This window comes from Perca flavescens, chromosome 9 (genome assembly GCF_004354835.1).
Source record: "Perca flavescens isolate YP-PL-M2 chromosome 9, PFLA_1.0, whole genome shotgun sequence".
In the NCBI taxonomy this organism is placed as follows: domain Eukaryota; kingdom Metazoa; phylum Chordata; class Actinopteri; order Perciformes; family Percidae; genus Perca; species Perca flavescens.
In genome coordinates this window covers 18411734-18424568 of record NC_041339.1, presented here as the reverse complement: position 1 = coordinate 18424568, position 12835 = coordinate 18411734, and the positions used below count along the sequence as shown (strand labels likewise).

General features: G+C 41.0%; 1 protein-coding gene across 1 annotated transcript; it reads right to left on the bottom strand.

The window, feature by feature from the left end:
- Positions 1 to 174: 174 nt before the first annotated feature.
- Positions 175 to 11504, bottom strand: lhx4 (LIM homeobox 4). Its single transcript, XM_028587711.1, has 6 exons — positions 11426 to 11504; positions 7291 to 7540; positions 5376 to 5578; positions 4634 to 4788; positions 3794 to 3965; positions 175 to 2926 (listed from the first exon to the last, which is right to left on the bottom strand). Exons 1-6 carry the CDS (start codon positions 11502 to 11504, stop codon positions 2538 to 2540), a joined length of 1248 nt encoding a protein of 415 aa, XP_028443512.1. The 3' UTR covers positions 175 to 2537.
- Positions 11505 to 12835: the final 1331 nt, after the last annotated feature.

The following is a 12835-nucleotide window of genomic DNA, read 5'->3' as shown; positions in this document are numbered from 1 at the left end:
GTGTGTGGTAAATGCTCTCAATGGGTAAATTAATTTGCGGGTTAACTCGCTCTAAGAGCGTTTAGATAAGGCAAAAATAATAAAAACACCTAAAGCAGATATTTTTCTTTTGATATATTGAAAACAAAGTTCAGCTGAAAATCTTAACTCGCACATTCATCACCACAGGCCTGGTCTGTTAAAGAGAAATGCACTCAGGGGTAACCCAAAGACAATTCAGCTTTATTTTCGTCGTATAGATTTGACTGTACACGGTTCATACCATTACACAGAAGGCATAAATGAATAAATTCAGTGCTCTCTTTTACATCTTTTTCAAAGACACATGGCAATAATAAATAGCGTTCATGAAACAAGACGATCAACACGTTTTCAAACTGTACAAAATTTACAACAATTAAGATGCAAACTTCTGAGGCAACACAGAATAGACAAAACTGTAGCAGTGTTTGTGTATGGTTTTAACTACACACTTTAGATTGTAGCCCGCAAATTACACTGAAAATAGTTTGTACATATGAAGTACAAATGAAGCACCTAGTGGATATCTACTGGTGGAGAATACTGGGAGTAATGGGTATTTTCCTGTTATCTATTGAAGTTTATCATACTTTTAAAATCAATTATATCGCAACTAATGTCACTGAAATATTCCCTAAGCTATTGTCATCTTCCCCTGTACTTATATTTTAATGCCGGTATAGCCATACGGTAAGTATAACATTAAAACATGTATTTACTAGATAATTACGCTGAAATTTGCGGGCTGTAATCCAAAGTGTTACCCGATTCACTTAATGGTGTCACTTTCGGTTTGTTGATTTGCTTTCTGGCTCTTAAACAGGATGCTCTAGTAAAAAAAGAACTTGGCATTTTTTCACGAAAAGGTGACCACACAGATAAGAATTGATTTCTTTTCTTCAATTGACAAAACAGAAATAGGAGTAGGGATGTGTTTTTAAGCAAACCTTCCCCCAGATTAAAACTTCATTTTGACATGCTCAACAGGTCAAATCAAACTTTTAGAAGAAAGTTTGAATTTTAAGGGAATCAGAATCTTCTGTCTTCTATCTCATTTGTCGTGGGGGTTGTTGGGGCTTTAGCTGATGTGGCCTGAACTGTACAGTAATAAACATATCAGCCTAGCGGTCATGCCAGCACTGAAGCGACAGTAGGGTATCGGCCCTGATCGTGGGGGGCTCTGTGGTAATCCCTATGACATGGAGGCCAGGCAGAGGGAGAACAGATTGACAACACATCTGGGGTCAGTAAGTAGGTTGATAGCAGGCAAAGCTAGAGCTCTGCTGGGCTGAGTAGATTACCGTAGAGAAGCCTGGATCACACTGAGGAAACAGAAGAGCCAACACAAAGGGACTTTTTATCTGTGTTCCTGCTAATACTTGTTGGTGTTTTGAATGTTTTGTATTTGCCTAACCATCTAATTTGGTCACTAATATCTGCAAAAGAATCTGTCTTATGAATGGATATCTACTCGTCTTACGTCTGTGCATTCAAAGAAATGAATTCATAATTTAGATGTGTGATATATTACTAGAATGGTTAAGAGTTGAATCTTTCCAAAAGCCTAGTTTTCTTGACTGTCCTCCAACACATAAGCTCTGATGCCTGGTGAGTCTGGAAACAGATAATTTAATACTGACAGACGTCCGCTCTCAAACAGCTTTTACACAGACAAGAACAAGTCAAGCACCTATAAATATAGAAGAGAGGCTTGCTGTGTAGTAAACAGTGTTCGCCCTCATTCAAACAGAGGAGATGTCAGTTTCTACGGACAGACGGACGGGCAGACAGACCAACCGCCATCTACTTCCTAATAACTTGTAAGCTTCAGCAATACATTAAAAAACATCAGCATGGTTCAAAATTCACACTTGTGCCACTGTTCTTGTAAATTTCTTTCCCAATGAAACACTGTGTTTTTGCCTTGTGCATATGTCTCTCCTCTTTCTCTCTCTTCCTCTTTCTGCATTCCTGTCCATATGTGTAGAAAAAGAAGAGGAGAGTAAAGTGCATTGCCAATGTAACAGGCTTTGATATGGCCCGACAGCAGTCCTACTCATTATGAATCAGAAGCATGCAGGTGCCTCCTGGGTCTCATAGGGACTTTGATCTAGAATGTAGCCCTATTGTTGTAGCTGTTACACAGGGGTGGTTTATTTTGGGGGACAATATTACCTTCCCTGTGAGCATTAATCCACCGACATTCAGTCTCAGTCTCGGAGTGTAAGAACAAAATAAAGTCAGGTGATACCAAAAATTGTATGATACAGTGTTGAGATTGAACATTCAGTGGTGTGGAGGTGCTTCGTCACACTTTGTTCGGACTACACATCTCGACCCGGTTGTTACCTCACCATTACGACTGCTGAGGGACTGAGAGTCACACTTCTTCTCTCTTCCTTCTCCTCTTCACCCAAATCCACAAAACATACCAGTCTTGGAGGGTGATAGAAAGAAATGTAAAAAGCCTTGTGAAAGTCTGTTTTGTCGTACCCCCACAGCGCCGTGTTCTAGATTCAAAACTGGGAATGGTCCATCTCGTCCAGCCATGAGGCGGGGCTGGTGGGGAAGTCGGGGTATCCTGTACTGCTGCCTGTGGATAGGTCTGAGGTTGGGCCCCCTGCCATGGCCCTCAGAGCCTGTCCCACGCCGCCCGGCCCGCCCTGCACCACCAGACTGTCCATGCTGAAGCCCAAGTTGTTGAGGAGAGGCGTGTGGCCGGGCAGAGAGGTGATGGAAGAGGGCGACTGAGGAAGACCATAGGGGCTTCCTGCTCGGATGTCGTGGTAGGGTTGTCCCGCCACGTCGACAGAGAAGCCGCCGTTCAGTACCGCGCTGTTGGTCACGTCACCGACACTCCCGTAAAGCCCGTTGGTGTGGCCGAGATCTGACAGTACCTGGTCATCTGTGTAGGAGATACCGTCACTTAGCATGAAGGGTGTAAAAACTTTGACACATCAACAGTGCTGTCAACGGCAAGAGCATTATATAGTTGTAATACTTCAATACAGTTAAGTGCTTTTATGAGTGAGATTTATTGTGGCAACATTATGTGGATTTTACAGGTACAGTAAATGGACTGCTGAGCCACTGCTACGTATTTAAAAAGCATTTGAGTCTTGTTGGTGAGAAAGGATCTGCTTTACTTTCTTCTCTAACAAAAGAGGTCTGTGCAGTATGTGTGCAATTACTGCAGCACAAAATAGTTGTTTCCATCTCAATCCGTCCCCTGAGTGGTTTCAATAACAACAATGCCCCAGAGCACTTTCTCTCTAATTGACTAAAAGCCTCACATGCTTTATAGAGTTTCTGTCACCATGTTTTCATTTCTCATAAAAATGGCCTTCTTTTTAAAAGTGGCTTGAAGACTTTTATAACTACCCAAAACGGGGTTTGTGAACATTAAATAACACAAAGATGTCTAAAATGTCGTTTGCATCCCACTAAGGACCCTCTCTCTTTTCCAATAAGCTCCATCCTGGCGACAAACGGTGGCAGGAGGATGCGTCAGTGGCCATGGGGAGGTGTGAGGGGAATGTGAAATGAGAACGCCGTTTTGGATTTTCCTGACACCGTGCATTGAACAATGCAAGAAAACAAATGAATTGCGACAAATACACATTCAAGTGCTGCTGCACCACATCATTTAGCAGCTTTTAGGCTCCCTTAATCCCATTAACACAACAGCATGACTGACAGTTCCCTTTCAGGAATCTCTCTCTTAACTAATAAGAGATATGGACTCGGTTTAAGTTCTGCACACAATACGTACCTCTGAAGCTCAGTTCACTGTCACTAAGTCCTGCGTCGTCGGCCGAGCTTTCCTTCTCCACTTTAGTTCCTCCTCGGCTGCGTTTGACACTTTTATAAAACTGAGTCCAGCGATGTCGACCTGCATCTTTCTTCAGACGCTTTTCCTTTGCTCGCCGGTTCTGGAACCACACCTGACGGAGATCATAACAATTATCATTAAGTGAACATAATAACTAATATTGTAATTCATCATTCAAATAATCATGAATAATATTATTTTCAGTTCAATATAGTATTACATTTTTTATGATATTTTAAATGTTAAACTCTTAAAACTATTTTCTTTGACACAAAAAAGTTGTGAATACATGGTGGAATACATAACCAACTTAGTCTACACTAACTTATCATAATAAAATATAAAAACACAGTTCAAAATGGTGTTGCATAAAGATTAACAGAAATAGCAAGACAATCAAGGAAAGAAATGTTAAAGCAGAGCATAGAGTCATAAAATATATAAAGTTTTATATTTATCATTAACAGGTTATGTGTTTGTATCATGTCTTTGTATCACCTTTTAAATAAAATAAAATCTTTTTAGATCCAAAAGTCTGATAATAAAGGCCTGTTTTACATCATTTATATTTTAAAACATACATTAACTAAGGACTTCAGCTTGTAATTAAGTCATACAGGGCTAAAACATTTGTGATAAAGGAGGATAATTAGTAAAAAACTTTGCTAGTTTAAAGATGTAAAAATCAAGAGCTAATGTCTTTTTACTGCTTTGTACAGGTTGGAGACAACAGAGATCCTTTTGCAGGAATATTGACAAAAGAAAGACGAAACCCTCTACCTGAACTACTCTCATGTCCAGCCCCGTCTCCGAGGACAGCTGCTCTCTGACGTGGCGTGCCGGCTTTGGCGAGTTTTTGTAGGCACTTTTGAGGGTCTCTAGCTGCTTGGCTGTGATGGTGGTCCTCGGTCGCTTGGTCCCCGCCTCTGAATCATCTGAAAACATCATTACAAGTGTGAGTGACGTCTTCTTACATTTGTCACGTTACCTTAACAGTCAGTGCCCCTTGGCCTTTGCGTGGAGTGTACGCACGTTAAATGAAGTGAATGGTTATGTATGGAAGTGTATTATTGTCCTTGTGCATCTGTCCCACTCCCACAGCAGAGTACATAAATCTACACAGCCGGATTGCCAGAGGAACGGAGTTATTGGGGCTGCTTCACTTTACATAATCAATCAGAGATGCATGGAAATCTCAGAAGGGAGGGAGGGAGAGAGACAGCATACACACCCAGACCACAAACAACATAGATCCACAGTCAGTAGTCATTTCACTGCATTACTCAGTGTACATAGCTTGATCTGTCACATCCTCTACTGTGATTCTGATGTAAGTCAAGCCAGACTGACTTACATGGGCTGCGTCTGACTGTAGGGATGTAAAGGAGTCCTGATTGTTGAAACAAATCGTTTTAAGTAGCCTAAAGTTTAAACCTGTAGTATTTTTCTTTTAAATTGACTGGATTTAAGTTGAGTATCAGCTAATGTTGCCACTTAATTTTTTGGATGCATGCAGACCTACCATTTTGTTTTGCAGTCTCATAATCCACCTTGCACACAAGCCTCCCATCCTCCATTAGGTAAAACTCGTCCCCGGTGGCCAGTTGTCGGCTGCACATGATGCAGGCAAAGCAGTGCAGGTGATACACAAAGTCCTGTGCCTTCCGCACAACCTGTGTCGGAGGAATCCCCTGTTGGCATGATGCACATTTTGTTCCAAAACGCCTGCAGGAAAACATGAATAAGGGAGCAGCCATTACAACATTTGATGCAAAACGCCAGCAGGGTAGACTGACATCCTTCCCATTTATGCCCACTTTACAGGCTGGTGGAGATAGTGCGACCAACCGAGATTAAAAAATGTCACATGCCAGACAGATATTTCTTTAACTGCAGCCAAGAATGATGGCACAGTGTCTGTATTAATAGAAGCTCCAGCTGTTGTAGAGAGAAAAATCAGCACTGGAATGCATTTCTGTTAACGATAGACCTGATGGATGGAGAGGATCAATGCACTGTGGTGTGTGCACGCCTCTGTGTGTGTGTGTGTGTGTGTGTGTGTGTGTGTGTGTGTGAGGAGGAAGAGGAGGAGGAGGAGGAGGAGGGGTGCCCACAGTAAACACACCCTGAGGAGAACCAATAAAACACTGACTCGGGAGAGGCTTTAAATCACACAACCAACCCACAGAAATAAAAAGAGCAAGGTGAAGCCTCCAAATCAGGAATCTGTGTGTCTACACGTGTGTGTATGTCTGTGTTTTCCAGTCACACACGTGTCCCTCGCCACAGCACTGAACATGCAAACGTCCCCCTGCTGTCCCCCGGGGTCGACTAACACTGTTAGCTCTCAGTGAAGACTCCAGAGCTCTTTAGGTCTCATTCAAGCTTTGAGCATGAAAACCTTTCAAACATGATTTAGTGAAAAGCCTGGATCTGTTGATCCTGTTTTGGATAAAAGTCAAACTCAATTGTCTTCTGCAATGCCTCAAAAATCCAATCGTTTGAAAGAAAGAAAGATAGGGGGAAATGGCAAAAAGAGAGAAATAGAAAAGGTTGTTTGAGCTCTTGTTTTGAATTTTTTTGCTTCTTCTTATGATGTCAGCAGGACAAAACAGCCGGTAAAAAGGTGAATTATGTAGAAATGTGAATATTATAAATAACTTAATAAATAAATCCTAAAATATTATGGATACCTAAACAAATAAAAATAAATAATCATAAAATATAGTCCAACATGGTGCCTTGAGCTGAGTAATAATGACATCCATTTATAACAGACCAGCAAAGTGATTGGTGTTTAATACAAAATTATTAGAAAGACAAAACTATTCACTAAAATATTATATGTAATGTTACTAACGTTAGCTAGCTCTCTAATTTACTAGCTCTCCCTGTGGATGTTTTGGTTTAAGAAATAAATAATAAGGTTGATAAAGCTTAGTGTAAAAATAACTAGATTATCTTCATTTATTACAATAAAGCATGACTTTCCATGAAATAAAAAGGCTGCACAAATTCCTAAACAAAAATATATAAACGAGAAACACTGGATTTATGCTAATAGCAACTTCGAAAACAAGTAGCTAACGTAACGTTAGGCTAGCAAGTTAAGCTAATGTTGCTAACATTCTTTTTTACCAGATGGAATATGCTAGGCTGTTTTGTATGTCAAAAATATACGAATTATTAAAAAAATTAAGACTTATTTCCGTTAGAATCAGTCACTTTCCACCCTTATTAGTGGTGAAAGTGACCAACATGTTAACGTCAACGTTACTTTCTCTGGGGGCAACTCTGCTAGCTTGTTTGGATTGTATAGTCCATGTTTGCTTTCACAGTTAATAGGCCAAGAAACCAACTCAAAGAAAGACTGGGTTAACTATGAACACATTTATAATTTCATCGCTATGACAAACAAAAATAAATAAGAAACTGACTTGAAGAAATCGTCCTTGCAGTAGACGCTCCCTGCCCGGGAGAAACATTTGTCTGCCAGCGGAGTCTGGCAGTCGGCACACTTGAGGCACTTGGAGTGCCAGTGTCTGTCCAGCACCTTCAGGATGAACTTGTCCAGGATGTGTTGACTACAGCCGGCACACTGAGGGATCTCTGCGGGGGGAACAAGAGCACACACACACACACGGTGAGTACAGAGAGAAGTGAGCAACCCCTGATAGTAGCCATAGAAATAAATGTTATCAGGCAAGCGTTGTTACGCGGTAAAATAACAACTATTATATACATGCTTATGAATTTTAATCTGAATTTGAACTTTGAATCAAAACAGGTGGGTTTCTCCTCCATCATGTCTCAACCTGCAGGTCAGTCTTGAAAAGCACACTATATCTCTGTCTCTACATTGAATATTAACTTGTCAATTGAGATTTATAATAGGAACTTTATTATATTCTTTATGATAGTCAAAGATACAAGACGTATTTTCAAAAGCTTTAATCAATCTATTTTATCTTAGTGATATTTGTTTAGATTAGTGATTTTTATTTTGACCCACTTTTGTCTCGCTGATTTTTTTTATCATTTTAAATTACGTTATGAATTAGATTTTTTTTAATTGTATCATCTTCGTTAACAATAAAAATAGAGGATGCCATGTTTTAAAAAGTCAGTTTATTTGTAGGCTATATGAAGCGCTTTGTGAAAAATGTCCGTCACTGTCCAAGGTGCTGAACTCAGAGCTGTTTCCCAGCAATGCACACGTAGACATACTTCATATTGATTTGTATTAATTTTGTTAACCAGTGCTGTTTCTCTGAAGCTTGATCATCTATCTAGATGTGCTTCTAGGATCTATGGTGGCAAATCGGGGTCAAGACGAGGTTCAATTTAATTTAGTGGTTGTGAAAAACACAACTGGGAAACAGCGGCAGACCACATGTGCACATACAGAAAGAGAGACCGTACTGATTCCCTAACGTTTCCTATTCTGCAGCGGCATCGATGATCTACAGTAAACTGCAGATTTCAAAAAGTAGCATTTAACTCATCAATCAATGAGAGTCAAATGTTTGTCCATAACGAAATAGATATTTCCTCTTAAAGCTGGACCTTTAATAAACCAAATGCCATAATTTAGTCTATTTAAACATAGATATGCCAACACGACATATGTTGTACATAATCTGGTTTATTTTAGACACTGAAGTTTGTGTCTTTAATTATATGTAAACCTATCCTTTCCATTGTATTTAACATAGAATCAATCCGTTATTTATATTGTAAAAAAAAGGCCTCGTGTCATCTGAAAACCAACCTTTAATCTTTTCAATTATTCTGTAAATAGCAATGCAATTTTTAATACATTTTCTTTTGTGGCTTCACTTAGTCAAACAGCCAACATGATATCTGATAATGCAAAATCAATATCGAGGAGAAATGGAGAGAAAACACCAGACACAACACACACACACACACACGCGCCCACACGAGCTGCGGCAGCGAGGCTGTTCACTGTTGAGACAAAACATAATCTACCAATAACCGTCTAAAGCGCAAGATGCCTTATGCTAAATCTCATCACAGCACACAGTCTGCAAAAAACAAAGCTCTCGGGTTATGCAACATGGAGGTCGAGGCAGTTTGCACACAAGTAGACACGCGCATTTTATACGTAAATGCATGTTCAGCCCGTAAATATGTAGGATATGTAATAAAGTTGTGCTAGTTCCTTTGCATTAAATTACTTTTAATTCGAGACATTTTTGACTAAAATGAATTACGTTTAAATGTACCAAAAAAATATATATATATTTTTCATATTAGTTTGCGTTTTTCTGAAGAAGATGAAATGTATTTTATGTAACTTGCATAAAATATCCGGCTTCATTTTACAACAGAAAACGATCCACACAGTAAATACAGAGCAACATTCCTGCACAGACAGACAGGATCATAGGATGGACTGGCTTTGTTTAACCTCGATAGTGATGCATTCACAACAGGGATGATGTAAGAAGTTATTTAGAAAGGATTGCACTTGAATCTGTGTCTTGGCTTTTTTATATATATGAGGAAAAATTAGAGGCATTTAGAATATCTAGAGATAAGTGGTGGGTGGGTGAAGCTGAGCGGGTGCGACAGAAGTAGTGCTGAAAGGAAAGCAGCACGATCTTGGCAACGACACAAGTTCCACCGTCCAGTGTGTGTGCGTGTGCGTGTGTGTGTGTGTGTGTGTGTGTGTGTGTGTGTGTGTGTGTGTGTGTGTGTGCGCGCGTGTGTGTGTGTGTGTGTGTGTGTGTGAGAGAGAGAGAGAGAGAGAGAGAGAGAGAGAGAGAGAGAGACGTGTATTTAGGAGGTCTTCATATCTTGATATCTGTTGCCACCACTCTCCACTCTTACACTTCACTCTACAATTCAGTCTCATCACCTCCGTCATTTCACACAGGAAGTGAAACACATTTTCAGTCCAACTGGGGGTTTTTTCTATGTGGAATAAGTGCAGTCTGGCAGCATTTATACTTTCAATTGTCAAATGATTTGTGGTAATTAAACGTGGAGTAAACAAGATATCCCAGAATAATAGTCTGCAGGTTAGAATTTGGGTGTAATTGCCCTGAGTCAGCAGAGCACTCTGTCCATAATATAAAATAAATGTTTCGATACATTCTCTGTTGCTTTTATTCCTGGAATAATCCAGGTTTAAATCCAGGATGAATGCTGGTATACTGCAGGGGGCTGAGTGGCAGGATCTTTATCCAATCTTTTAATCTGACTCGATTTATAAAATTAAAGAGCATAAGCCGACCACATAGTCTCTTTGTCATTTGGTTAGGTTTAAATACTTTGCTGAACTCTAAAATGACACCATCAAGTTATTCTATTTCACTTGCATTTTTATTTGCATTAGGTTTGTTTACACTCAACAGGCGACAACAATGTGGTACAAAGAAAATAATATTATTTTGTATTTTGGGTTATTTGGAAGCCAAATGTGTGTTAGAATTTGGCCTACATATTTAGAGCTAGAAGGAACGATTTTGATCAAACATCGTATTATCAGTGTTTTGAAATCAAGGAATGCCCAGTAATTATCTCACTTTATTATCCCATTTTGTTTTTTGGAGACTGTTAGAGTATAGCTCCATCTGTACATTTGACTAACTCGCATATTTAGGTCAGAGCAGAGACGTATCCTATTGCACTTCTATCTTGATTGCACGATCAGATTATAAAAGGCCTGGGACAGATTAACACGCCGGGACGAATAGATGTAAGGTAATTCTAGCCTTTGATGCTGAAAAGTAGAATAATGCAATAAGATGCTGAAAAATAACTGTGAGAAATATTTGGTCGTATCCTGAATAAATAATGGCACAAACGAACGACGGGCTAATACTACTGCTTTCACCACTACTGCTACCATCCTGACCTTAATTGTAAAACATTCAAACTAATGTAAAGGCCTTGCTTCAGAGACGAAAACGACTAAACAAACTGTATCATGCAATGTATATGTATTAGGCAATTATTTGACCCAGTAATGAGTGTCAATCAAAGTCAGTGTGCGTTTGTCTGATGGGTGATGACAACTGCGTCTGATGTCTTGGCCATGCAGGCTCGTTTACAAATTAACAGCTGCCTGGGAAGGCTCACTGTGAGCCCTACAACCTGACTGGGGATGCAGCAAAGTTTGAGGCCAAACTGGAAAATGAAATACTGCTGCTTTAAATAACAGAAATGATTCTCTTTTCTTCTAGAGGTGGGATGAATAACCGAAGTGCCTTTGCACTATAGGTGTTGCATCCTATTGCAGACTACAGCTACAGGCTGCAACGATGAATTGGACATGCGGGATAGTCATTGCTTGGCTTTGAGGCCAATACTCAGTATTATTTAAGACGTCTATGCTCGTTGAAATATAAGCAGCATGACACATCATTGGCCTGTACGTGACAATCTAAGACAGAGAGGTTCAGCCTCCTCTCCCCATCCTCAATCTCGGCCGAGTTACTGGAACTAACCCCCCTCTCCCTACAGCAAAACCCCGCAGCACTGGTTGCACTCGCCAACCGCTTTCCAGATTGAAAATCGACAAAAAGGAGGGTAATGTCTTACGTTGCAGTGGCACTCCGAGAATCTCCGGTAAACTCTTTACAGGACTCTCTGTCGGTAGGACCGCCGCACTTTGCATCATCGTGATCCAAACCGGGAGACAAACGCACGCACATACACCCGCAACACGGTGGGCGCACTCCCCGTCCTGTCTTTTGGAGAAAAAAAGTATATGATGATGCAGATGTTGAGGCCTCTTTCCTCTCTGCAGGCTGAGCTCTCCTCGCTGTCCCGCCAAGCCTCTATCCCTGTACGGTCTCTATTCCCGGGATGATGTCCGTGCCGTGCTGAGCTGTTTTGGAGTGAATCAGACAGGCTGCTAGGTCCATTCAGCGCTGCAGGGGCGGCGGGGCCTGACGTCACCACGGCAGTGGCTCACCGGGGGCCAATAGGAGCGCAGGAAGAGGAGGCCCCCGGGGCGGAAAGCATCCTCCATAGGTGTACAAGCGAGGAGGAGAAAGGAGAGGAGCAGAGGCGTCTAACATGGTATATGAAAATGTCTCAGGAGAGGCGGGGCCTTGTTCCTCTGGAGACCATAAATAGCTCACTGCAGTGGCTCCTGGAGGGACCCCGGGCCAGCAGGGCTCCTTCTGGGAAGGAGCAGGAGGGGGGAGGCTCCATGCAGCCAGGAGACTGAGGATCAGTTCACTTTTATTTTAGAAATGACCAATAAGACAATATATAAAGAAAGGAGAGTTGTCCTTGCATATGTCAATTCTGCTCATATGAGGGTGTGGGATCACTTGTAAACAAATGTTTCTTCAACGTGCACCAGATTGCTTGAAAAGGATTGAACCCAAAATTTAAGTTTTATAGGCTAGATAATCAGCAAGTGGGATGGTGGCACACTGGAAATAATTCAATTAATCTTTTTTTTTTCATTGAGCTAGACGTATTAGTTGGGCATGTGTGAATATAAAAGGTGGACGCAAAAGCAAGCTGAAATAAAAAAAAAAAGTCACTCGTTCTTCTTTAAAAAACAGCAACCTCATATCAGTTTAAATATGTTTTCATAGGAAAGAGATGGCACACTGATTTGTCGCTAACATGTACCGTATGGGAGCAAAAAAAGAAACCAGACCACAGAAGTGATATCTTTGAACACATGTCTGAGTCAAATTCACAGCACCTTCACCTGCACGAGCTGTACTCTTTCCCGGCAGCGTGGCAGCGCCCACGCAGCTGGTTTTCTCCCAGTGACAGGTAGGATTAGGAGTCTGGGCGCAGTCCTCCTGACACTGTTCATTTCAAACCCCATCGTCTGACACTGCTCTCCCGGATAAGATATTCCCCCCGGAGGGCTGCTAGTTCAAGCTAGATGAACTCAATCTTCGCTTCCAATTTACTTCAAGCATGGAAAGAAAAGCACACAGTGGCGCTTCCCCGCCGGACCGCTTCCAAACCAACGTAGGT